At 43.0% G+C, this 27,336-nt stretch overlaps 2 protein-coding genes across 3 annotated transcripts in view; one reads left to right on the top strand and one right to left on the bottom strand.

Moving 5' to 3' along the window:
* The window catches only part of exosc1 (exosome component 1), a 9,911-nt gene extending 3,157 nt beyond the window's left edge, over nucleotides 1-6,754 (top strand). The window contains exons 4-8 of the mRNA XM_060899146.1: nucleotides 465-553; nucleotides 2,789-2,822; nucleotides 3,175-3,225; nucleotides 3,317-3,401; nucleotides 6,154-6,754. Coding sequence (XP_060755129.1) covers nucleotides 465-553; nucleotides 2,789-2,822; nucleotides 3,175-3,225; nucleotides 3,317-3,401; nucleotides 6,154-6,260 — 366 coding nt within the window. The 3' untranslated portion in view covers nucleotides 6,261-6,754. The remainder of the gene's footprint in view (nucleotides 1-464; nucleotides 554-2,788; nucleotides 2,823-3,174; nucleotides 3,226-3,316; nucleotides 3,402-6,153) is intronic.
* Nucleotides 6,596-27,336, bottom strand: knop1 (lysine-rich nucleolar protein 1). 2 transcript variants are annotated; one of them, XM_060899144.1, is made up of 5 exons: nucleotides 27,258-27,336; nucleotides 15,537-16,616; nucleotides 7,916-7,978; nucleotides 7,777-7,830; nucleotides 6,596-7,299 (listed from the first exon to the last, which is right to left on the bottom strand). In XM_060899144.1, the coding sequence occupies exons 2-5, from the start codon at nucleotides 16,590-16,592 to the stop codon at nucleotides 6,991-6,993; spliced, it is 1,482 nt and encodes a 493-aa protein (XP_060755127.1). In that variant the 5' UTR covers nucleotides 16,593-16,616; nucleotides 27,258-27,336; the 3' UTR covers nucleotides 6,596-6,990. The 2 variants fall into 2 exon arrangements, with proteins under 2 accessions (XP_060755127.1, XP_060755128.1); XM_060899145.1 differs by lacking the exon at nucleotides 7,777-7,830.

The raw sequence follows: 27,336 nt of genomic DNA, 5'->3' as shown, positions 1-27,336 counted from the left end.
TCATTTTTAAATATCTTTTTCATGCAGGTTGAGAAATAAAATAATATTGACGATAATATCAAACACCAGACCAAAGAAAAGAGGTCTTTTTGTTTGGTGTTTTTTTTTTTTTTTTTGTTCTAGCCAATTGGTGTGTGTGTGTCTGTGCTGCTAGCCTCGCCCCCCTGAACCCCATCAGTTCCTGTCGGTGCTTTAGTTGAGCATGTCAGTACCAGGCTTTTTCATGAATCATCCTGAACCCCTGCCCCTCCCCCCTGGCACCGCTCATCACGTGTTCTTAATAGCAGCAGTGTACATGACTTGAGAGGTTGTCATGGAAACACGGAATCTGAACACAGGCTCCTTTTAGGTTATGTAACCAGAACAGCGCGAGACAACGCTTCAGCTCTGGCACTGTGACTGCCCCCCCCAGTTCCTTCTTTGTCCCTTGTGTATGAATGGTGTGTGTGTGTCCGTGTCCCCAGGTGATGAGCATCAACCCACGGTTTGCTAAGGTGCACATCCTCTATGTGGGGTCTACTCCTCTCAAAGACCGGTTCAGAGGCACCATCAGGTACATATATATCCACACGCACACCCTGAAATTATGTCTCTAACGTTCAAACACTTTTTTTTTTTTTTTTTTATCGTAATATCAGTGACTGCTCCAGACTCGAGCTGGATCAGATATCAGTCTCACTTTATCACAATGGGCTTTCCTCAGATATTACAGGCATCGTGATATCTTCTATTAATAATAATAATAATAATAATAATAATAATAGTCGTCTGGAAGCAGAGGTTTTTTATTTTATTTTTTTTAAGCGCTAAAGTAAACTTCTGCGCCGCTTCCTGTTCAGTTATTCTTGTGAACAGCATTAAAATGGCATGTTAACTAATTAAATACATGAATTATTAAATAATTACCAATGAAATAACTAAAATCAAATGTTAATCAATTATAAAGTAATTTAGTTTATTTTTAATTAACTTATTGGTAAATTAATCATTTAGCAATAATTTTAAATGTACATTTAGTCAAATTATTTATTATATAGAATATCTTTGTGAATAAATACAACGAAATTGAAATGCAATAATTTATTTATTAATTATAAATGATCAATTAATTTATAATTGAAATCAATTATTTATTAAGAAATTAACTTAAATAAGAGTTCATTTAAATAAAAATCTAATTGTTTAATTATACACTAGTCGTGTTTAGTGGAGAGATCAGGTGCTTTCGAAACAGTGAAAATGCTCCTGAACGCTCGTTTCCTGTTCGATACGACGCCTTCAGTCTGTCCCAGGTGAAGGAGACATGGCCGTATCCTCCCTGCTCCATATTACCCATAAGTCTGTGCAGCAGCTCCTTCAATTCATAGCGAGCTGAAATTCAGAAAAGTGATTTAAAAAAAAAAATTTTTTTTGTGAAAAGTTACCGATAAGTAAAAATCTTACTTTTATAACCAAATAAATTAGTTTGGTATAACGAACTTGTGACTCTTCTCTTAGCCAGCTTATTCACTCCTCCGTTTAGTTCCACGGTGTGCCGATGTCACGCTACTGTCAACGCAATCGTAATGAGATGCGTCCAGCGGAAGGCTGTGCCGTCTGTCTGATCCGAGGAACACGGGCTCGGTAATGAAGACCCGAGGAACACGGGCTCGGTAATGAAGACCCGAGGAACACGGGCTCGGTAATGAAGACCCGAGGAACACGGGCTCGGTAATGAAGACCCGAGGAACACGGGCTCGGTAATGAAGACCCGAGGAACACGGGCTCGGTAATGAAGACCCGAGGAACACGGGCTCGGTAATGAAGACCCGAGGAACACGGGCTCGGTAATGAAGACCCGAGGAACACGGGCTCGGTAATGAAGACCCGAGGAACACGGGCTCGGTAATGAAGACCCGAGGAACACGGGCTCGGTAATGAAGACCCGAGGAACACGGGCTCGGTAATGAAGACCCGAGGAACACGGGCTCGGTAATGAAGACCCGAGGAACACGGGCTCGGTAATGAAGACCCGAGGAACACGGGCTCGGTAATGAAGACCCGAGGAAGGGCATCATGGCTCAGGTGGATAAGGCGCCATACTGTAAAATCCAGGGACCTGGGTTCGATTCCGGCCCGAGGTCGTTTCCCGATCCCTCCCCGTCTCTCTCTCCCCCGCTCATTTCCTGTCTCTACACTGTCCTATCCAATAAAGGTGCAAAAAGCCCAAAAAAATATCTTTAAAAAAAAATAAAGACTGAAGGAACATGGGCTCGGTGACGCAGCACTCAGTGTTTCGGAGCAGCAGCAGGTGAAGTCGGTCCTTCTACTGAGATTCATGGTTTAAAGGTGTATAAAGGATGGAACCCTGGCTCAGGGACTCCTATGATTTGGGGTGAAAGGTCACACAAACATTAAAGCTTGAACATGTGACCTTTAGGGAAATGTGTAAGAAAAAACCCACAGGCTGTTCATGAAAGTCCAGGAGTGAGTGAATGAAGTATAGAGCGAGTGTGCAGATGATTTTTTTAAAAAACACGGAGGTCATGTGACTCGTATCTGAGTTTATATCACACACACAGCAGATGCACAGCAGTGGTGTTCAGGGGGAAAAAACACATTTACTGATCCTCCCTGAGGCACTTTCAGGAGTGTGAACTCACACACACTCTCCCTGTATCTCTCCCTCTCCTCCTGCCTGTGTGTATCCGTCTTCCTCTCTCTCCCTCCGTCCATCTCGCTCTCATTCTCTCTCTATTTCCATCTCGCTCTCCCTCCCTCCCTCCCGTCCATCCGTGTCTCTCTGCAGGAAGGAAGATGTGAGAGCGACAGAGAAGGATAAGGTGAGTGTTTTTCTATCTCTTCATTTCAGAATCTGGTTTATTTTCTGATCTTTAGTGAGCTGTGACGTTACAAAGTTATGTTTCTTTTGTTGACCATGACATTTTAAAATCTATTTGATTTATTTTAACTTTGTCGTCTCATCCGTTTACACAGGATAAAAATAAGACAAGTGAAATTCTCAAGTTACAGATCTCTAAAAAAGAGCAGGCAGTTAATTCATAATTAGAAATACAAAATAAAATATAGTACAAGGTACAGTGTGTAACTTAAGTTTTTATAAAAAAAAAAATCAATGATTGAATTCAGATTATATAATAATAATAATAACAGTGATAATTTTGTCCCCTGCAGGTGGAGACGTATAAAAGTTTCCGACCCGGTGACATCGTCCTCGCCAAAGTGGTATCCTTTAATCATGTGATCAGTTCTCAGTTCGCTGTGTTGTACGTCATGTCTGCCGTTTTGTTACTGACCCTTGACCCCCTTTGGTCAGATCTCACTGGGGGACGTTCAGTCCAACTACCTGCTCACCACAGCGGAGAATGAACTGGGCGTGGTCGTGGCCCACAGTGAGGCAGGTGAGTGGACACGCCCCCTCCAGACAGGATCTCTGTCAGTCAAACTGATGTGTAGCAAATATTTAAAGCTCTGATCCGTCATAGTTTCTGTAGTAACGGGGCGCTATACGAGGAACCTTTCTATGGAGACCTTTATTTAAAATCTAAGAAGGTTTACGCTGTGCAGTTCTTTGAGAGACAGGTGGAGGAGCGAGTGGTTATAGCTGCTGGAGGACGTTGTGATGGTTCTTATTGTCGTGTACGAGGAATAGAACGCTGTGAAAGGAAAGTAACGAACTTCAGGCTGCTGTAGGGATTAACGAACCGTTCCATTAGAGACTTGATTCAGGTGCTGATGTTTCGACAGCAATATTTTTAAAGCTATGTGATGTAATTAATTTGCATTTGTGAATTCCTGGACTTGTAGAGCTTGTTTAACAGGCTACAGGTGTGTGTACATTGTTCCATTCCACTGAAGCGTCAACATTTATTCATACGGAGATGAACATGTCAGAAAATATAAAGGGCTGAAGTTTGTGATTATTAACGCAGCCCAAATGAACTGCAGAAAAGGGTTTGGTGTGTATTGAGTAATCTGAGTAATGAGCTCACTTTGTGGCTTTAACACCCTTTAACCTGCGCTGTCTCGCTTTAATCACACCGTCTCCAAAGATCTTTCACAGTTAAACCAGGACCAAGATCAAACTTGCACGCATTTATGTTTTGTGAATGATTCCCTGGAGTTAAAGCTCTCTTCCCCCTGGCGTTTGTAAACGTGCAGCATTCACTAAAGCCAGGTTCATACCTGATACCCCTTTTCCACCAAATCAGTTCCAGGGCTGGTTCGGGGCCAGTGCTGGTTCACAACTCGTTCAACTTGCGAGCCAGCTGAGAACCAGTTTGCTTTTCCATCGCTCGCGGTGCCACGTCCTTACATCGCTGTATACGTCAGTTACGTCGCTACGTTTGCATAAACCTTGGTGCGAATATCGAAGCAAAAACAACGTGGAAGAAGCAGCAGCAACAATAATAATAATGGATGACTTTGCGTTTGTACAGCTGCTGCTTCTCGTCGCTTAAAAATGGCGATCTTTCGCGGTCTTGTTATTGTTGTTGGTCTTAACAACTCCGCCCCCCCGCTGACATAAGCGGTTCTTTCCTCTGGCCCAGCAGAGAGTTGGTGCTAGCCTGGAACCGGTTTTTCTGGCCCCAGAGCCAGTTCTTTGTCAGTGGAAACAGAAAACCCGGTTCCAAACTAAGCACTGGCCCCGAACCAGTCCTGGAACTGATTTGGTGGAAAAGGGGCATGAGTGAAAACCGTTCAGTGTTCTTTAAAGTAGAATTGAAACCACTAAGAAAAGACGACAGAAATTAAACCGAGAGACGCTGTGCGACTTGAGTTAATTCATAAATCATTAACTCATTCTTGAGTTAAGCTCAAGAATGAGTTAATGATGCACTTTTGTACTAAAACACGATTTCATTGATTAGAACTCATCCTCCCTTGTGCTTCCTGATGTCTGATAAATGTCTCAGAACGCGTAATGTTGAAACTTGGCTTTCAGGTTTGGTTTAGCAGGCGTACAAGTCCTCCAGTCCTGTAGGTGGTGCTGTTTAATATAAAAAAAATATATATATATATATATTTCCTGCCAGCAGTATAAAGCAGAAGAGTTTGTGTATCTGAGTGACCACCTGACCCCTTACTGTCCCAGACTTCCCACCCCAGGGCAGGGGAAGGGCAGGTCCTTCAGTGCCACAGCCCACAAACTCTGGAACTCGTGTTCAATTTCTCCGTGACTGCTGCTCTTTTCAACCAGGCCAACTCGTCCTCCCTGTACATAACGCTATATAAATCTCATCATCTCTAGCCGCTTTATCCTGTTCTACAGGGTCGCAGGCAAGCTGGAGCCTATCCCAGCTGACTACGGGCGAAAGGCGGGGTACACCCTGGACAAGTCGCCACGTCATCACAGGGCTGACACATAGACACAGACAACCATTCACACTCACATTCACACCTACGCTCAATTTAGTCACCAGTTAACCTAACCTGCATGTCTTTGGACTGTGGGGGAAACCGGAGGAAACCCACGCGGACACAGGGAGAACATGCAGACTCCACACAGAAAGGCCCTCACTGGCCACGGGGCTTGAACCCGGACCTTCTTGCTGTGAGGCGACAGCGCTAACCACTGTGCCGCCCGCTATATAAATGTCACATTATTAATTTGCACGAGCAGGATTAATGCAAATTGTTCCTCTCACTCAGGATCCTCCTTCTTATCCTCCTAACTTTTTTTTTTTTAAAGGATGTTATTTCTCCCTCAGTTTTTAACCAGTCACTAAAAAGAATACCTCTGGACTGAATTACATTGCTGTGACTTTTGGTGCTGGTCTGGATCACTGATCCATGAAAAACAGAATTTTTTTTTGGGTTCAGGGCACAATTTGTCCTTAACCTTCAATTGGCAGAGGTCAGCGAGCGCAAATTACTGCGAGTTTAGTCCTAGTCTCGATCGAGTTACTTTTATGAGTACCGGGTGTAGGAGTTTGGGTTTACAGGAACAACTGCTGGAATAGGAAGAGTTGCTTATTTTGAGGTCTTTATAAGGAGGAAAGGAGCAAGAGAATGAAGGCAAATCCCGAGGGAAAGACACTGGAGGTTTATGAGCGAATAAATCGGCTTTGTTTTTATATGACCAGGCTTGAGGGCGTGGCTTGTCTGTTGAAACTTGCCCTGTGTGTGTTTGTGTTTTTTTTTTTTTTCCAGGAGTACAGATGGTTCCCATCAGCTGGTGTGAGATGCAGTGTCCTCGCACGCACAATAAAGAATTTCGCAAGGTGGCGCGAGTGCAGCCCGAGTACCTGCAGGCGTGAACGTGAATGTCAACGACGTCCAGCACCGACCTTTACCCCGGAACACACAGCTTCATACACACACACACACACACCTCGAGACTAGCTGCCATCTCCAGCTCACGCCACTGCAGATTTTATTCCATTTCATTAGAAAGCAGAGCTCTGACCTGTTCATGTTAGCGTAAACAGTGATCCAACAGGAACCTCAGAGGAACAAACTGGAGAAACGACACCAGCTAGCTGCCCATCCTCTCCCACGGGAACGTCTGACGTAACCCGTCCTCCCTCTTTGAAAGTGTTCAAGCCTCTGTAATGTACGCGGACCGCTAACGAAATGCTCAGAGATGACTTCATTTTTCTTTAATTTTCAGCCATGACTTTTATTCTGAAGAAGTCTTCCTACTTTTTTTTGTTTTTCTTCCCTAAATGGTTTCATTTCTGTCCATACAGAGGTCGTGTATTTACAGCAGTCTGAAAAGTGAATAAAAACAAGTTTTCTGTCATTCTTTAAACTTGAGTTAGAGACACATATTTTTATCAACAATTAATTAAACAGAGCATAAAATCCCAGCCGCGACTCGGTACAGGTTTGGGGCTTTGATCTTTCGGTTGCATAAATTACTCGAAGGAACCACGATGGTAGAAAAAATGCTGGACACATTTGTCGTCACAACCTTGGAGCAGTTCAGTTTTTCTCCAGCAGGGCGGCAACACAGCAGATTCCATTCCACTCGTATCCTTTACCACATCAGTCATCGAACTGTGTTGAGTTCTGACTCTGAGCTTCAGCGTCGATATGAAACTTATCAGGCGGCGCGGAGAAACCAAGCCCCGCCCCTCTGTTCTGGAAGTCCATTCGTCGGTTCTGTGCTCGCTCGAACTGTCCCAGAAGGCCTTGCTCGAGCGTCTGCTGGCCCTCCTTTCCCAGAGCCATGTTGAAGCGGGCGGGGCCCTGTCCGCTTGGCTGGTTGCCCTTCTTTAACCCGCCCATCAGTCGGAGGAACTTCAGCTGTCGTTCTGAGCTGTTGAACTGCGCCGTGTCCCACTGACCGAAATTCTGCGTGCACACACACAAAAAAGGCATGATTCTCTGTACCACTGAGTTCTGATTGGTCAGAAGGTGTTGATTAGTTTTCTAACACAGCAGCGAATCACACACTGATGGAGTCGTTTAGACTCGGCCGTTTCTCAGGAACACAAGCTGCGTTTATCGTCTTATGAGAAACCAGGTTGCTGAAGGAACGACTGTTTACACCTCCCATAACACAAGTGAGAACAGGAACTAACGTGTTTTGTAAAACAAAAGTATAAATGGATTAAAACCTAGACGTGGCCGGTGAGTGTATGGCGTGTTCTTTAATACGTCATGTCATCGTTAGTGAATCAGTGAGGCGTCAGAGGAATAAAACATTTCAGGATGTGCTGTTACAGGAAACACATCATCCCATCGTTGATTAATTTCCAGCACTTGGAGTGTTTAATCCCGGACCTAAGAACTGTGTGAACGTGTGAGAGAGAGAGAGTAAATATGTACCGATTTGGGTTGGGATTCTTTATCGACGTCCTTTTGCAAAGCAAACCTCCGCTCCTGGGGGGGAAAAAACCCACACAATCCCACATCAGTGTGTTTATTTTCAGTGTGTGTGAGAGAAATGTGTTGAGTGATGCTTTACCAGGTCGATAGAAACCTCGTCTTGGTTTCCCAGCCTCGCAGAAATGAACTGCACGCTGCTGGTCTGTAGATGGGGAGAGAAAAAAAAATCCACTTGTTTATTTTTAGTGCACTTCATTAAAGGGGAACTGAAGGCAATTTTTTAAATCAAAATTCTATTTCTCACTTTATTAAATATCGGAATGCATTTTTGATCGCTATTTTGTCGCTGCTATAGCAAGTTGAGTGTTTGAAATATGCTCTGTAATACATCAGTCCGTATGTCAAAGCAATGGCTGTGAACGAGATTCGTTGAGACCTGTGTGAGACATCGTAGGACGGAAGTAAAACGTACAGCGAAATTACTCACTCGTTCACTACTCCCTGTATAGGGAATTACTGTATAGAGGACTATACAGTGAGCTCATTGTTAAAATGTAAAAACTCTTTCGGACACTACTCCGTCACGCTGGTATTTACACCATTACTGTCGCACAATTAAAACGTGCCGGATCAGTCGGCTGGTGGGTTTTCGTTCAAAATAATAAATCCATGCGTGTTTTTGTGATAAATCCATATTATACTGAGCGCATTTCCCACATTAATCAATACAAAGCGCCTGCAGCTTTCACTTCTTTTAAATCAAGCCTGAATACTTTCTTCTTTGCCGCTGCCTTTTATTAAATCACATTTGAGACTTTTAATTTGATTTCTTTCAGCGCGACCGCAATGCATGATGGGATATATTGCTTTGGTTAGTGACCATCGTTGTAAACTACTTTTCGTGATGCATTGTGGGATACTTTGAGTGCACTATATAGGGTGTAAATAATCCTCACTAAGGTTTCGGACAGCACTACAAAATAGTGTCCTCGCTATCTAGTGAGTAGGGAGCGATTTCAGACACAGGGTTTGTCAAAAGACGCGTACACCCTCTTTCGAATGCTGACGTAATCAAGCCGGAAGTTGTTTGTTTTGATAGCGATCAGGAAAGTTTGAAAAAAGTCGGCAGTAATCGTCCTTTAAACTCGTTTTTGTGCAATACTTTGTTTGGAAAACAGTTTTCAAAATGGCGGCACTGACACCTGGCTGATGCTTCACGTTTCGAAGTCTCGCACAAGTCTCGTGAAGATCGCGCGGATAAGCGACGCCTGCCGTGGACCAAACGAACTAAATTCAACACGGCTAAAAATTGAATAGGCCGATAAGTATAATATTTAACTGCAATTAGTTGCCAATACGAGTCATGATATAAGGTTACTAAAACCAAAAATGTAATTGAATAAGGTTAGATTAGATAAAACTTTATTGATCCCTTTAGGAGGGTTCCCTCAGGGAAATTAAGATTCCAGCAGCATCATTACAGATAAAAATAGAGAAAACTTCTAGATAAATTAAAATAAATTACTTACATACAGTATACAAATATAAAAAGAATAAGATATGGGGAAGAGAGGAAGGGGGGAGAGAGAGGAGGAGGGGGGCAGCAGGAGAGATATTGCACTTTATATTGCACATTGTCCGGTATTGCTTATTGTCAGGCTAGGCTACTGCTGCTCCTTCCCGTCCTCTGTCCTCCTGTTACCCCTCCTCCCTCCCTCCCCCCCAGAGAGGAGTTGTACAGTCTGATGGCGTGAGGGACAAAGGAGTTTTTGAGTCTGTTCGTCCTGCACTTGGGAAGGAGCATTCTGTCACTGAACAGCCTCCTCTGGTTGCTGATGACGGTGTGCAGAGGGCGACTGGCATCGTCCATGATGTTCAATAGTTTGTCCATAGACCTCTTCTCTGCTAGTCCGGTTAACACCAGACCATATCACAAGTGAAATATGGTTTGGAATCCGCCTATTGAATTTCTCGTAGGGGAGGTGTGGTTTACGATTGTCAATGGCCGTTTATTGGACGTTGCCAATGTCTATCATTTGGCGTATACATAGCCCATGGCCAATCATGGCAGTTGTACCCGGTGACGTAGTTAGAGCGACGAAGGAAAGAGAAAGCAAAACAAAAATAGGAAAACAATGGCACCGAACGATTACTGCCGTTTGTGCAAGACAAAGCTTGATCGAAAGTTTGGTTCGTATCGCTCGCCGCCATGTTAAATGTGATCCGTAAACAGTCCCAAATAAACTACAAGCTTCCGTTTGTCGAGTAGTACGCGTTACCGTCTTTCCACCCCTCCCCACTCTCTGATTGGCTCCCAAACTCAGGCGAGCCTTTAGACCATAGTTTCCATGCTGTCTTTTCAGATCGGAACGATTGTGCAAAGCAGCATGGGATTTCCCAGGCTACTTCTCTGCCACCGTCACCAGAGAATAACACGTTAATTAAGAAATAAAACAAGTTTAAAAATGACTTCAGTTCCCCTTTAACGTGTTAAACATCAGCTGTGCACTTATTACTACAGGGAAGAGTGATGTGGCAAAAACACTGCAGCACGAGATATACACAACGTCTGGGAAGACACTGAGCTGAAGAGTCGTGTTGCATTAAATAAAACTGTTCGAGATACTTAATATCTACAATTTTTTTTTTTTACTTATCATGAGAAAATAACTTTTGATTAATAAATAAATATTTAACAATTAAAAGTAATGTCATTTACACACACATTTTATATATTACACAGACACGAGTGTTTTACTGGGAAATCCAACACTCGTATTTTTCATCCGGGATGTGGAGCAAAACCGGGACATAAATCTCTATCTGTCACTCGTGAGGAAATCGATGAGTGAGTTGTTTTGATAAATTCGGGGACTTTTTGTTTGTGAACATGTCGATATAATAAAAAGAAAAATCACACGTTGGTTTGAAGATATGAAGTTTATCTTCTCGTGTTGAAAAACTCGCATTTTTCATCCGAAATACATCACGGATCTGAGTGACGTATTTAAATAATATTGGCTGGATTTTTTTCGTGGTCCATTCAGCGAGCATGATACTGAACGAGTCAAAGACGAGTAGCTGAATGGAATATATCTGATAGACCACAAAAAAAAAGCCAGACAATATTATTATTATTATTATTATAATACATACCGTATTTTTCGGACTATAAGTCGCACTTTTTTTCATGGTTCGGCTGGCCATGCGACTTATACTCCGGTGCGACGTATATATGTTTTTTTTTTTTTCACCGCGGAATAACTGGAGCTGATGCTGAGTCTGACGACAGGCACGCAGAAGAAGAGGAAACGGCGCTTCGTCTGCCGCTGGAGTTGGCAGAGTTGTTCAGAAGCGACACCGAGGATGAGGAATTCAATGGATTTGCTGATTTGGAGTGAAATCATCAGCTTGATAAACTTGATTGACCTGTGTTTTATTATTAATGATAGGCCTATAGTTATTTAAATAAGTTATGTAGTGATTTTAGGCAGTGCTTAATTTGTGAAGTGGGAGGTCCCAGAACGCAGGAGGTGGGTGGGTCCGGCGACTCAAAAAAAAAAAAAAAAAAAAGGCGGGGGATGGTTTACTATAACTTTACGCACATGCGCTTATTGTGTGTGTAAAATAATAATAATAATATCAGACATTATCTTAGAAAATGCTTTAGTGACAAACAGTTACAGACAGTAATATGTCATGATATTATATTATAAAATATTAATTTTTATTAGTCTATATATTAAATTATATATTACATTTATCTTCTAAAATAACAGACTGTACTCATCACAACCGGTTTATTTCACCATTGGAGATCAGATCACACAAGACATGAGTTAAATGACTCATTTTAAGGATTTAAGTAGGGGATTTAAAAGCGGTTGTTTTTTTTTTTTTCACTAGACGGTTGTTTTTACTACCGTACCTGTCTTTGGAGATGATATACCTATAGCCTACTTGACCTCTGATTTGATGAAATAAAATTCGACAAAAATGAAGAATGACACTCCTCGATGATGACTACAGCTTTAATAACACAGATGAAAGAGCCATGGGGCGATAATAAGCCCTACCGGCAAAAATATTCTAAAAGCAAACTGATTAATGCATCAGTAATAGGCTACTAATATTAGTTATAATAATAATATAGGCTATTAGTAATAACGATAGTGATAGTATTAAAGATAGTAGTAGATATTTAAAATAATCAGACTAGGCTACTTACAGGGCAAAGGGCGCGTTATCACTGCTCAGCTGTTCGTTTATTAAATAAACAATGCAGTCGCGCAGTAACCACGCGCCGCTTATCAGATACAATCACAGATTCTATGGATAGAATAACCCTTCAAAAAAGTGCGACTTATAGTCCGGTGCGACGTATATATGTTTTTTTCGTCTTCATAATGCATTTTTTGGCTGATGCGACTTAAACTCCGGAGCGACGTATAGTCCGGAAAATACGGTACACATTCCTTTCTGGTGTTCAACACATCTTTCTCTTTCAAAATCCTCTCAAAATCTTCCGTATTTAACAAAGCAAACCTGGCGGCCATGTTTATTTACAAACTGTTCCAGTCGCTCACTCGCAATCGCGGAAGTTTTACATCTCTGACGTGTGACGTCATATTGTCTTGACAACCGTGCAATATCGTAAACCATATTCAACGCTCATTCTCCACTGGGTAGAGTGACGTAATACAGTGCCTTGCAAAAGTATTCATCCCCCTGGGTGTTTGTCCTGTTTTGTCGCATTACAAGCTGGAATTAAAATGGATTTTTGGAGGTTTAGCACCATTTGATTTACATAACGTATCTACCATTTTAAAGGAACAGTCCACCGTATTTCCATAATGAAACATGCTCTTATCTGAATTGAGACGAGCTGCTCCGTACCTCTCCGAGCTTTGCGCGACCTCCCAGTCAGTCAGACGCGCTGTCACTCCTGTTAACAATGTAGCTAGGCTCAGCATGGCCAATGGTATTTTTTGGGGCTGTAGTTAGATGCGACCAAACTCTTCCGCGTTTTTCCTGTTTACATAGGTTTATATGACCAGTGATATGAAACAAGTTCAGTTAGACAAATTGAAACGTAGCGATTTTCTATGCTATGGAAAGTGCGCACTATAATGACAGGCGTACTAACACCTTCTGCGCGCTTCAGCAGTGCATTGATACGGAGCTCAGATATCAATGCGCTGTCGAAGCACACAGAAGGTGTTAGTACGCCGGTCATTATAGTGCGCACTTTCCATAGCATAGAAAATCGCTACGTTTCAATTTGTGTAACTGAACTTGTTTCATATCACTGGTCATATAAACCTATGTAAACAGGAAAAACGTGGAAGAGTTTGGTCGCATCTAACTACAGCTCCAAAAAATACCATTGGCCATGCTGAGCCTAGCTACATTGCTAACAGGAGTGACAGCGCGTCTGACTGCGTCTGACTGACTGGGAGGTCACGCAAAGCTCGGAGAGGTACGGAGCAGCTCGTCTCAATTCAGATAAGAGCATATTTCATTATGGAAGTACGGTGGACTGTTCCTTTAAAGGTGCACGTTGTTGTTTTATTGTGACACAAACAAGAACCATGATGAAACACCCCCCCCAGAAATCTGGAGTGTGCATAAGTATTCACCCCCTTTCATATAAAACCTCAAAATAAGAGCTGGTCCAACCAGTTCACTTCATAAGTCACATAATTAGTTGATTAAGATCCACTTGTGTGCAATTAAAGTGTCACATGATGTCTGTATAAATCAACGTGTTCTGGAAGGACCCTGACTCTGCAACACTACTAAGCAAGCAACATGAAAACCAAGGAGCCTCCAAACAGGTCAGAGACAAAGTTGTGGAGAAGTATAGATCAGGGTTGGGTTATAAAAAATATCCCACACTTTGAATATCCCACAGAGCTCCATTAAATCCATTACAGTAGACCCCCGCCTATTCGCGGTTCAGTATTCGCGAATTCACATATTCGTGGGATTTTATATAGAACATATCTCGTATACATTCGCGGAAATCTCAGCGATTCGCGGTCATTTGTGGCGAACATATCGAACGTTTACGCACTGCGAACGTTTACGCACTGCTACATTCTCGGAGCCGAATGCTCGCTTGCTATTGGCTGAAGTTTGAATGGCGGGCTGCTGCTCATTGGCTAATACGAATGAGCGCATTGTACAGTACAGTCTCGCGGTTCCCGTAGTTCAGACTTGTTCACGTGTTGTGCGTTCTTGGTATTTTTGAATAATTTTTACGCCCTACAATGGCTCCTAAACGCTCTGCATCTTCTAAGGCTCCTGCCAAGGAACCTAAGCGCCAGAAGAAGGTAGGATGTGTTGTTAGTTCGCATAGTTATTTACTGTACATTTGTTATGATGTTTTCACTTGGATTAATAGAATTTTATTTAAGGTAATGGAAGTTCTATTGCATTATTAGTATCGTATTAGAGTGTGAAATGTTTTAAATACAAGTACCGGGTATTTACATTCATAGTTTACCTACGACACGGAGGCAGTTGTCGGTACTATATTAGCCTAAAGTTAAGCCTACGATACGGACTAGGGTGTCGTATACTGTCATACATATTTTCGAAAACTGTCTACAAATTGGTCAGAAGTGTATCTAAAGTGTTTGGGATCATAGCCTAGGGTATAGGGAGTGTTTTAGACATCAAAATAAGCATTTGTGAGCAGTTTTGGGGGGGGGTTACAAGTATTCGCGATTTTGGCTTATTTGCGGCCATGTTCGGTCCCTAACCCCCGCGAATACTGAGGGCTTACTGTATAGCAGAATGGAAAGAATATGGCACCACTACAAACCTGACAAGAGAAGGCCCCGCCCAGCAAAACTCACAGACCGGGCAAGGAGGGCATTAATCAGAGATGCAACAAAGACACCAAAGATAACACTGAAGGAGCTGCAAAGATCCACAGCGGAGATGGGAGTATCTGTCCATAAGACCACTTTAAGCCGTACACTCCACAGAGTGGGCGGGGCTTTATGGAAAAGTGGCCAGAAAAAAGACGTTACTTCAAGAAAACACGTTTGGAGTTTGCCCAACAGCATGTGGCAGACTCCCCAAACACATGGAAGAAGATTCTCTGGTCAAATGAGACTAAAACTAAACTTTTTGTCCATCACGGGAAACGCCATGTGTGGCGCAAACCCAACACCCTGAGAACACCATTCCTACAGTGAAGCATGGTGGTGGCAGCATCATGCTGTGGGGATATTTTTCATCTGCAGAGACAGGAAAGATGGATGGCACTAAATACAGGGCAATTCTGGAGGAAAACCTGTTTGAGTCGGCCAGAGGTTTGAGACTGGGACGAAGGTTCACGTTCCAGCAGGACAATGACCCTAAACATACTGCTAAAGCTACACTGGAGTGGCTTAAAGGGAAAAACATTTAAAATGTCTTGGAATGACCTAATCAATCAAAGCCCAGACCTCAATCCAACTGCCGTGGACCAAACGAACTAAGTTCAACACGGCTAAAAACCGAACAGGCCGATAAGTGTAATATTTAATTGCAATTAGTTGCCAATACGAGTCACGATATAAGGTTACTAAAACCGAAAACGTAACTGAATAACACGTTAATTAAGAAATAAAGCAAGTTCAAAAATGACTTCAGTTCTCCTTTAATAATCATACATTTGGTTTATTGCAACCTTTTAACAGGAAACGCTTCACTCAAGTCGAGATGTTTTTCCTTGTCGTTCTGTTTTGTGGGTGTGGTTTACTCACCGCGTTGTTATCCTTTGCCCTGCCCTCCCCCAGCTCTCTCTCCTCCTCCTTCACCTTCCTCTCTGCCGTTTCTTCATCCTTTTGCTTTTTCTGCTTTTTTTTCTGCCCAGGTTGATTCCCGTCATCTTCAGCATCTCCCGTTGTCTTCTTCTGTTTCTTCTGCGTTTCTTCCTCCACGAGTCTGTCTGTGCTTTTTCCCTCCTTCTTCCTCATCGTTGTCTTTTCTCCTTCCTTCTCCTGCTCTTGTGCAGATCCAGAGTTCTCCTCTGTCATCTTCCTTTTCTTGTGTTCTTCACCCTCTCCACATTCCTTCTTTTTCTTCTTCTTTTTCTTCATCGTCGTCAGTTCCTCCTCTTCAGTTTCTCTCTGCTGCTCTTCTCTTTCTCCTTCTGCGGCTTTCTTCTTTTTCTTCTTCTTCTTTCTCTCCACCTCCAGGTCTGCAGTCTCCCCGTCTTCTTCTTCTCCACCTTCGCTCTTTTCCTTCCTTTTCTTCTTCGCTGATTTTTGTGACTCTTCACCTCCACAGATGTCCGTCCTCTCGCTTTCTCCACAAACGTCTCTTTTTGCTTTTTTCCTCTTTAAGCCTTTTTGTGACTTCGCTCCACCCTCTGTCTCTTTGTTATCCTCCGTTACTTCCTGCTTCTTCTTTTTTTCTCCTTCTCCATTACTCGCACCTCCATCTTCCTCCTCTGACTTCTTGTTTTTCTTCTTCTTCTGTTTTACAGAAACACTCGGAACACCTGGAACGCTCCCGTCCCTCGTTTCCTCAGCATCCTCCTCCTCCTCCACCATCTCTTCCTCCTTTACTTCTTTCTTTATCTTTTTCTTTCCATCCGGAACGCCAACATCCCTTGTTTCTATCGCCTCCTCACTCGCTTCTCCTTTTACTTTCTTCACCTTCTTTTTCTTTTGCTCCTTTTCCGGAACGTTCCCGCTGCTCACGGCGCCTTCGTCGATGTTCTCTTCCGTCTCCTCGTCTTTTACCTTTTTCAGCTTCTTTTTCTTTTTTTCCTTTTCTGGAACTCCAACATCTCTAGTTTCTACACCGTCCTTCATCACTCTCTCTCAGACCACAGCCTCCTGTAAAATCAATGAATAAATAATTAAACTCATTATTTCACAGGCTTTCTTACCGGAGCACTTCGGGGGAAAACAGTCTCCCAATGCAAAGGTTTTTGTTAACAAGAGCACTCTGAGAGCACGATCTCCCCCGCTGGTAACTTGGCCATAACTCTGGTAAAATGCAACTGAATTGAATGAAATGTATTACCAACATATAACAAAGAATCCTGCCAAGTTTGGTGAAATTCCTCCAAAAATTGTGAGAGGAGTTGAGTTCAGAAGGTGAGTACCCTTCCCGGGATGGACGGACATCGCCATGACATAATCCCCCTTCGGACCTTTCGGCCAGCGGGGGATAAAAATTGTGAGGGAAGTTGATTTCAGAAAGCAAGCACACCTTGATGAAATTGCCAAAGTACAAGTTTGTTAATAATCAAGGGCGTAACTCTAGTCAAATTTGCCCAAATTAAACGAAATTTCAATCTGCGTATAGCCATCATATAACGAAGCCTTCTGCCAAGTTTGGTGAAATTCCTCCACAAATTGCGAGAGGAGTTGATTTCAGAAGAACGTACACCCTCATGAAATTGTCAAAGTTATTTAATCAAGGGTCAAAACTCTGGGAAAATTTTCACAAACAAAATTAAATCGCAATCTACTCACCATACATATTCAACCTCTCTCTCTCCTTATCCACAGTCCCCACATGCATGAAATCAGCAACCATTGTTCCCAAACCACACACAATAAGGCTACATCCACACAACAACGAGATTTTTTTTTTTTTAAATATCGCGTCCACATGGGCAACGGATCAGTAAAATTTCAGGTCCATATGGCAATGCAACGCTTGCTGAAAATGATGCAATACACATGCCACACCACTACGTGCGCTGTAAGACGGTCCCATCGGAGACACCAGAACAATAGAAGAAGTAGACGCATGCGCATAAACCCCTTCTTCTGTAGCATCAGCCACATAAAGTTTTGATTATTAATCAGTAGCGTAAAACGAAAGACGCGGAAAGAGGAATGAATGGGGGTAGATGGAAGCCGGTACGCCAACATTCTGATATCCTCCAGAATTCTTTAATGGTCTGGAATAAATTGAATGCTACACATTGATGGATTACTTTGTTCTTCTACGCCCTTTTTGAGGAATGTATTGTCGGACTTAAACCAACATCTGAAGAGGTGAGATCGCTCCTTTTTTTTCCTATTTTTGCTGGCGGGATTGTTTTTGTTTTTGGAAAGCGCACGGGCGGTGCGCGGTTTGGTTATACTCAGTACTTCCGCAGTGTTTGGACTAAAGACTCTGCCCTAAGGGCTATTCTCTCACTCTCTCTCTCTCTCTCTCTCTCACTTTGCACCATTACACAAATATTCACAGTGAAAATATTTTGTAAGCGCGTTTCATGAACCAAGTTATAGGATTTGTTGACAACTTGCATCGAGTTCGTTACACTTCTACCCGGCGTGAAGCACTGACAGTCATGTGGTTGTGACGTCATCGTAAACAAATCCGTTCTACTCATCCAGACGACTTCGCAACGGCGCCGTTGCCAGATTTTTCCACTCTGGAACCCGTTCTCAAAAGATTTCGTTTTGGGGCACCCAAAACGCCGGTGCCGTGTGGATGCCAGGCCGAAACGATAAACAATTTTATCAGATTCACCTGAATCCGTTGCCGTGTGGACAGGGCCTAACCTGCCTCAATGATTATTGTCCAGTGGGTCTTACCCCTGTCACTGCTAAGTGCTTTGAGCGGCTGATAATCACCCACGTCAAAGACTCTATCCCAGCTGATCTCGACCAACGCCAGTTTGCCTACCGGGCAAACAGATCGACTTCTGTGTGGCTCTTCATGCAGCCCTTTCACACCTGGAGAAGCCCAACACCTACATTAGGATGCTGTTTGTTGACTACAGCTCAGTGTTTAACACCATCGTGCCGAGCTGATCAACAAACCGTTCGCACTAGGACTAACTCCTCACATATGCAAATGATTACTGGACTTCCTGACCAATCGCCCCCAGTCCGTCAGGCTTGGCAGACATACATCTTCCATCCTCATCCTGAGTACCGGCGTGCCGCAAGGCTATGTGCTGAGCCCCCTCCTCTATGCGCTTTTCACCCACGACTGTCAACCCACCCACAAATCAAATGTTATTAAGTTTGCAGATGATACGATGGTCATTGCAGGGTTTCCCATACATAGACCATTGTGTTGCGTAGCGCCACACAATGGATTCCTATCGCCACACAATCAGACTCGCGATTTTGAAAAAAAAAAAAATTCCGTTGCGTATCGTTCCGTTCATTCATAGTGCTCTTCTCGTTCACGCACACACCCCCACACACAAAGAGAGAGAGAGACGGAGAGGCGTGTACACAGGCCTGCCGTTGCGCATATACCCGGACTGCAAGTAGGCCTGTTAGGCTAATTAAAAATAACACAGCCTTCCCGATTCGCCTTCCGACCCCTTATTTTAAAAGGTAGCCTACGTCGTGCTCGTGATGAGCTTTATCATAGCCTTCTTGGCTTACAGGAAACGGACATCCCTGAATCAGGCTAGAAACCAATTTTGATGCAGACAGACAGTAGCAGCTTGACGCGAGGAACCGGCCTTATTGCATTATCCCGTTTATCCCGCTTCAGCAATCACTTCCCTTACGATAGGGCACTTGAGGTTTTTTTCAGGAAGCCACGCAGAATTAAATGTTCTGATAGGGCATGCAGGCTTTGCACCAATTAGGGTAATGCTTTTTCATTATTGTTAGTTGCCTTGGTGTTACCTTAAGTGGTTTCTTACATCTAATTATGATATTTTATTTTGTTGTTACACTATACTAATTTATTTCATTTTAGTATTGGTTGAGGTAAGTGTTGAGTTCAATATCTAAAATAAAAACCTCCAGCTTGTTTTTTGCAATTTATTCCTTGAATGACAACTAAAGAATGATTGAAAGATTGCCACCAAAAAGGCAAAAAACTAAGGTCAAAACCAGAGATGCACCGATTGACCGGCTGCCGATCGTAATCGGCTGATTTTCATGTGATTGGCCATAACCGGCGACCGGCCGGTCAAAATTAAAATATGCCGATTTTCTGCCGATCAAAACTTGTGTATCACATAGAGATGAAAGTGGAAATACTCGTAATTCGCAACTAAAAAGACTGCAGCTACACTGGCAGCTTGAACATGCTTTCTAGTGCGATTGTGTTGCGCTTGCACAGAACAGCGTCAGTCCTGCGCGCCTAACGAGCTCCGGCGTGCGCTGTTAACAAAAAAAATAAATTCACTATATTTGGATATCCAAATATAGTGAATTTTTTTTTTGCGCCAGATATTGGATGTGAAAAGAAGAAAACGTTTGTGGTTGTGTGAATTTCCCATTACAGGAATTAATACGTTAGCCTATTACCAAACGTCTAGTTAGATTTGTACAAAGAGAGAGAGAAAAAAAATTTCTTTGTTTGTTTTACAACCTTGGTTGCACTTGATTCCATTGGAAATTACTCTACAAATACACATTTGACAAAGATGATAGAATGGCTATGGTACAAGTATGACTGGAAATTATTTTTGTATTTTGATACTGAATGAAGAAATTGGTTGTTCTATAAGGCAGAAGTTTTCAGATCTAAACAGGCTTATGAAAGTGTGTTCCATAGCAGTAGGCAAATAATATATGAGGGGGAAGTTGTTTTTGTGCCAGATATTGGATGGGAAAAGAAAAAAAATGTTTGTGTGAATTTCCTATTTCAGGAATTAATATGTTAATACCAAACATGAAAGATTTTACAAAGAACAATGTCTTTTTGTTTGTTTTCAACCTTTGAGGTGTTAAATTTATTACTGAAAATCTGGCAGAATGTTCTATTAAAGAAAAGATAAAAAGAAAATAGTCTTTGTGTGTGCTGTTAAGTGGTTTGAAAAAATGAAATCGGAATCGGCCAAAATCGGTATCAGCAGGTCACACTCCATGGAAAATCGGAATCAGCCCAAAAAAATTGCAATCGATGCAGCTCTAGTAAAAACTAAACTTTAACTTCAATTTTGGTGAGTAATTTTCATAAATTTAAAAGACAGGTTTTCCACCAACATCAAGCCCAGAAAACTAATGGCCTGCCCTGTAATGTAAAGTTGGGTCGAGGAATGAAACCAGGCAGGGTTCTGGGAAAAACTTTTTAGCTGTCTTCTCTTAAAGAACTTAAAAGAATTTAGATTGAACTGAATAATCTCAAATGCTTCTTGTAGCTTTAAAATAGTCCCAGCAGGTGACTCTGAAGAAAAATACTGTGTGTTTGAACACCGCCCGCTGTAAACACTTTGCATACACCCCAATGACCGACGCCACGACACCACCATGCACGATTCCCTCATCGGCACAGTGGAGCACCACAAACTCCTACCTGGTCTGTGGGAAACACTGCATTGGGCTCATATCTAATAACAATGAAGCTGCATACAGAGAGGAGGCTCAGAACCTGGCAGCGTGGTGCAACAGCAACAACCTGATCTTGAACACCAAAGAAACCATTGTGGACTTCAGGACCTCCAAAAAGACAGCACACAGCCCAGTAACCATCAGAGCAGAGGCTGTGGAGAGAGTCTCCAGCTTCAAGTTTCTGGGCGTGACCATCACCGAGGACCTCTCCTGGACTGATAACACCTCAGTGATAGTAGGCAAAGCACAACAACGACTCTACTCTCTAAGGTGGTGTTTACATTAGACCGTATCAGCGGATCATCAGATTAACGTTTTTAAAACGATTCGCGTGCACACAGCAACGCCAATACACGATTCGCGTGCACACAGCAACGCCAATACGCGGATACGCTAATCACATGACTAATTCGGCACGTAAGTTGAAATGTGTCAGTGTGGCTCAGCGCTTCCTCCTCAGCGGCTGCGCTCCAAATCACTCCGCCCTGAACAGCGAGTGCTCTCTGGAGGGTGCGCACTCCGGCCCTGCGCAGCTCACAGAGCACGTGAGTGAAGCGCACGAGCAGTGATTCGGGACTGAGCCGCTGTGTGAGAGATCCCAGTGCATATCGGGCATGCGCAAGTTACTCACCACTTGCAAGTGGAAGGATGGCAAGCCTAAAGACAATCATAACTACACAATGGGCAGTATTTGCATCTTACCATGAACAACATTAAGAATGACAAAGCAAAGCATTATATTCATACTTTTATACTCTTTAATGAAAAACAAAAAGGTGATACAAGGCGGAAACAATAGCAGGAAGTGAAGTCCGCGGCGTTTTTCAGCAGTCGCGTCACATGACCAACGTGGCATGAACAATGCCAGCGAATCAGGAAGGTGGATGTCACAGTGACGTTGTCCAATGAAGACGTCAGCTAGAGCTCAGCACTGCGTTTCCTCGTATCTCAATGTTTACACAGCACCGGATCAGATACGAACTGGGTTGAATACGTGGGCCCTGGCGGATTCAAGTTGTTCCGCCTGTGGAGTCGTTTCCCGGCGTTTTAATGTGAACGGACAGTGCATCCGCGACGAAAACGAGACGGATACGGTCTAATGTAAACACCACCTGAGAAGATTAAGGAGAGAGTCAACCTCCCCCAGAAGCTGCTGGTCAATTTCTATAGGTGCACCATAGAAAGCATATTAACAAACTGTATGATCGTCAGGTACAGCAGCTGCACCAAAGCTAACAGAAAAGCCCTACAGCGTGTTGTGAAAACAGCACAGGACATCGTTGGCACCGAGTTGCCATCTCTGGATCTGCTACACAACACTCACTGTGTGAAAAGAACCAAAAACATTATAAAAGGATGTCACTCACCCCGCACATCACTTGTTGAAGCTCCTCCCATCAGGCAGGCGCTTCAGATCTATACGCACACGTACCAACGGACTTAAAAACAGTTCCTTTTCAGCTGCAATAAACTTATTGAACTCTGATATCTCCATAGTCTGAGATATGACATGGGCAATACATTGTTTTTATATTCAATCCACAACCTGTACATATTGCTTGATTTCCATATCGTTTATATTAAGTGTATTTATGTTCATTTTGTATATATTATATTTATCACCTTTTTTTAGCTCTCAGGTTTTTGGGTTTTTTTTGTCTTAATATTTTGCACCTTTGAGACCAGCACAAAAGAAATTTCATTGTGCCTTAACAATTACAATAAAGTACTTGAACCGTCGTATAACAAGGCCTTTTGCCAAGCTTCGAGAAATTCAGCCAAAAATTGTGAGAGGAGTTGATGTCAGAAAGAAAACACACCTTCGTGAAATTGTGAAAGTACAAAGTTGTTAATCAAGGGCTGTAACTCTGGTAAAATGCGACCGAATTTAACGAAATTACAATATACGTACTACCGACATATAACGCGTAAGGCCGTCAGTTGCTTAGAAGTTACCCTGGGGTCCTTTGTGACCTCGCCGACTATTACACACCTTGCTCTTGGAGTGATCTTTGTTGGTCGACCACTCCTGGGGAGGGTAACGATGGTCTTGAATTTCCTCCGTTTGTACACAATCTGTCTGACTGTGGATTGGTGGAGTCCAAACTCTTTAGAGATGGTTTTGTAACCTTTTCCAGCCTGATGAGCATCAACAACGCTTTTTCTTGAGGTCCTCAGAAATCTCCTTTGTTCGTGCCATGATCCACTTCCACAAACATGTGTTGTGAAGATCAGACTTTGATAGATCCCTGTTCTTTAAATAAAACAGGGTGCCCACTCACACCTGATTGTCATCCCATTGATTGAAAACACCTGACTCTAATTTCACCTTCAAATTAACTGCTAATCCCAGAGGCTCACATACAGTGAGAGTAAAAAGTATTTGATCCCTTGCTGATTTTGTTGGTTTGCCCACTAATAAAGACATGATCATTCTATACTTTTAATGGTAGATGTATTCTAACATGGAGAGACAGAATATCAAAATGAAAATCCAGAAAATAACTTTAAAGAATATATATTAATTGATTTGTATTTCATTAAGGGAAATAAGTATTTGATCCCCTAGTATGCATTAGGAGTTCTGGCTTTCACAGACCAGTTAGACGCTCCCAATCAACTTGTTACCTGAATTGAAGACACCTGTTCTAACTAATCACCTGTATGAAAGACACCTGTTCACAGAATCAGACAATCAGACAGATTCCAAACTCTCCAACATGGGTAAGACCAAAGAACTCTCTCAGGACCTCAGAGACAGGATTGTTGACCTGCACAAATCTGGAATGGGCTACAAAAACATTAGCAAGATGCTGGGTATTAAAGTAACAACCATTGGTGCAATTGTGAGAAAATTTAAGAAGTATAACATGACCATCGATAGACCTCGGTCTGGTGCTCCACAGAAGATTTCACCTCGTGGGGTGGCAATGATCATGAGAACTGTGAGAAATCGGCCTGCAACCACACAGCAGGAGTTAGTGAATGACCTCAAGGAAGCTGGAACCACAGTCACCAGGAAAACAATTGGCAACACTTTGCGCCACAATGGATTAAAATCCTGCAGTGCCCGAAAGGTACCCCTGCTTAAGAAGGCACATGTGGAGGCCCACCTAAAGTATGCCAATGATCACCTCAAAGATGCACAAAGTGATTGGGAGAAGGTTCTGTGGTCAGACGAGACCAAAATTGAACTATTTGGCCTAAACTCTACTCGTCATGTGTGGAGGAAGAAAAATGCTGCCTATGACCCCAGGAACACTGTGCCCACTGTCAAGCATGGAGGTGGAAGCATTATGTTTTGGGGGTGTTTCTCTGCCAAGGGCACAAGGCTACTTCGCCGCATCAGTGGGAAGATGGATGGAGCCATGTACCGTGCAGTCCTGAGGGACAACCTCCTCCCCTCTGCCAGGAAGTTGAAAATGGGCCGTGGTTGGGTCTTCCAACATGACAACGACCCGAAGCATACAGCAAAGGCAACAAAGGAGTGGCTCGAGAAGAACCACATTAAGGTCATGGAGTGGCCCAGCCAGTCTCCGGACCTCAATCCAATCGAAAATCTATGGAGGGAGCTGAAGGTCCAAGTTGCCAAGCGACAGCCCACCAACCTTAATGATTTAGAGAGGATCTGCAAAGAAGAGTGGGCCAAAATTCCCCCTGATACGTGTGCTAACCTTGTGGTTAACTACAACAAACGTCTGTCCGCTGTGCTTGCAAACAAAGACTTTGCAACCAAGTATTAAGTGCTTTTGGCTAAAGGGATCAAATACTTATTTCCCTCAATGAAATACAAATCAATTAAAATATATTCTTTAAAGTTATTTTCTGGATTTTCGTTTTGATATTCTGTCTCTCCATATTAGAATACATCTACCGTTAAAAGTATAGAATGATCATGTCTTTATTAGTGGGCAAACCAACAAAATCAGCAAAGGATCAAATACTTTTTACTCTCACTGTACTTTTGCCACTCACAGATATGTAATATTGGACCATTTTCCTCAATAAATAAATGACCAAGTATAATATTTTTGTCTCATTTGTTTAACTGGGTTCTCTTTATCTACTTTTAGGACTTGTGTGAAAATCTGATATTTTAGGTCATATTTATGCAGAAATATAGAAAATTCTAAAGGGTTCACAAACTTTCAAGTACCACTGTACATGGCTTACAGTCAATTCGGCACTACCAGCTCATGCAGGGGTTTTTCTAGAAAAATTTATTATGAGGGCGCTCACCATGGCGAGGGAGCAAAGCGACCGGGGGCTTGTCCATCCCCCCCTCCGCCGTGCGAAGCCTTTGAAAAATTGAGGCTACAATGGGACATCTGAGGCTATCTGAGAGGGAAATTGTAACAAATTGTTTGTCAACATTGAAAAAGAAAGAAGTAATCTTCTTCTGCCCCGGACAGTCTTTGGCTTTCTTCTGTTTCGTGCCGCGGGATGACATCTTTAAATGCCCAAGTGTCAACAAAAACAACTCGCGAACTACTTCTGTCAAAAGCTCCCGCGCCGGTGGGTGAAAGGTCATTCAGTCTCGAGAAATCTCGCTCTACAAGTCAGCTGACCTTGTATGTAACCTATGTCAAATCTCGCAAGAGCAGCCGCGACAAGTAAACAACATGGCGCCTCAGTCTGGAAAACGCCAATTCGGATTGTTTTTGCACCGTCTGGCGGTGTATCTACTATGACTGGAATATTTTTGGAGTAATTATAACGTATTTGATGATCAGACACATTGTCACGTGGTGTTGCTGGGATGTTTTCACGGAGAAAAGATCGTTTTGAGAAAGCTGCATGTTGTGCAGTAGCATATAAGTGCATGGCCTAAGTGTGACTTGGGGTTCAATCGGCATTTCGGTAAGGGGGCGCATGCCGAGAGTAAGCGGGCGCAGCGCCCCTGTTCCCTGGTTTAGACGAAAGCCTGTCATGTACGATTCAATTTTGTGGAATACTATTAAATGCAATCAGTGAGAACCCTAGATATGAAAAATCTTAGATATTTAATTGAGCTATGGAAATAGAGTTCGGCCTGGTTAGTACTGGGACAGGAGACTACCTGGGAAGATCAGAGTGATGTAGAATGCACTCAGAGCAGCCTGGAGAGCAGTTGGGGGTTAGGTGCCTTGATCAAGCTTGCTTCAGCCATTCCTGCTGGTCCAGGATATCGAACCAGCGAACTTTTAATCCCAAAGCTGCTTCTGTAACCTTTCGGTCAGACAGCAGAAAGACGCATGCTGAGACCTGCGATTGGTCGGGTGGCAGCCGATCGCAGGCGTTTTGCGTCAAATCCTTCGTTGCGGTCAGACGTATTGCAAGACGCTGAGTTTTTAAGCTGAATCAACCAGTCGGAAGCAGATGCAGCTAGACGCAGTGCACAGAAAACCTTTAAAAAATATAAGGCCATAAGACTGCTCACAGGTTGTTGTAAACTATTTGCAGGTGCAGTCTGCGTCTATCTGCGATGCATCGCGGCCATCTCTAAAGACTTCCCCTGCGTCTAGCTGCCACTACCTGGTTCACCCTGCGATTGGTCGCTCAAGCGTTGCACGACCGCCTGCCTCTACATGCGTCAACTGGAAGTGAATCGCAGCTGAAATGCAAACAGATCGTGATCCACTTGCGTCAACGCAAGACCAGTCTTGTGATTTTGTCATCACAGGCAGACGCAAGTAGTTGAAAACTAGTTGCAGCCTGCCGTCTGACCTGGGCGTTAGGAGTCTTACAATTATTGGCATTTTTATTGAAAAAAGTGTCCAATCAGAGACAAGACTGTCAGCAGGAAAGGTAGTTACTAATAAATTACACTTTCTTACAAGTGTTGAAGTTTTATATTTCAGTAGGATCAGAACAGAGCTGAGTTACTGAAACAGACAGCAAACTGCAGACTGTGTGTCACCTTGTTTACATCTGATCCCAGCCACAACATCCCACACACTGTTTAGTCTGCATGGAGCAAAACTGCAGACACCTTCCCCACTTTTGCCCCTTTTTTAGTCGAACAAACAAACTCTGGTGTCATAAATATACAGCCTGCTCCTGTTCTAGAGAAAGATTAGAGTAGGTTAGATGTCACACATTCGAATGAGATCCATTACCGCAGCGTTCGCGTTATTTACAAACAAACAAGATCAGAAATATGTGAAATATATCAACACAAACACACACACAATTTTAATGATAAAAGAAATGCACAATTTAACTTACTCAAAACACTACACGTGGGGAAAATCCTCGGGTGCGGCACAATGCGGAAGTAACCCGGAAGTGCTTCAGCACGCTTCCT

Source organism: Neoarius graeffei, chromosome 18 (genome assembly GCF_027579695.1).
Source record: "Neoarius graeffei isolate fNeoGra1 chromosome 18, fNeoGra1.pri, whole genome shotgun sequence".
NCBI classification, from domain to species: Eukaryota; Metazoa; Chordata; class Actinopteri; order Siluriformes; family Ariidae; genus Neoarius; species Neoarius graeffei.
Note: the sequence above shows the minus strand (reverse complement) of the source record. Positions and strands in the feature narration are given on the sequence as shown.

Coding starts and splice junctions, on each gene's coding strand:
- knop1 (XM_060899144.1), bottom strand. CDS start 16,592: ATGAAGGACGGTGTAGAAACTAGAGATGTTGGAGTTCCAGAAAAGGAA. Junction 7,831..7,915: donor ACGAGGTTTCTATCGACCTG/GTAAAGCATCAC, acceptor TTTCCCCCCCAG/GAGCGGAGGTTTGCTTTGCA. Junction 7,300..7,776: donor AAGAATCCCAACCCAAATCG/GTACATATTTAC, acceptor GTGTGCACGCAG/AATTTCGGTCAGTGGGACAC.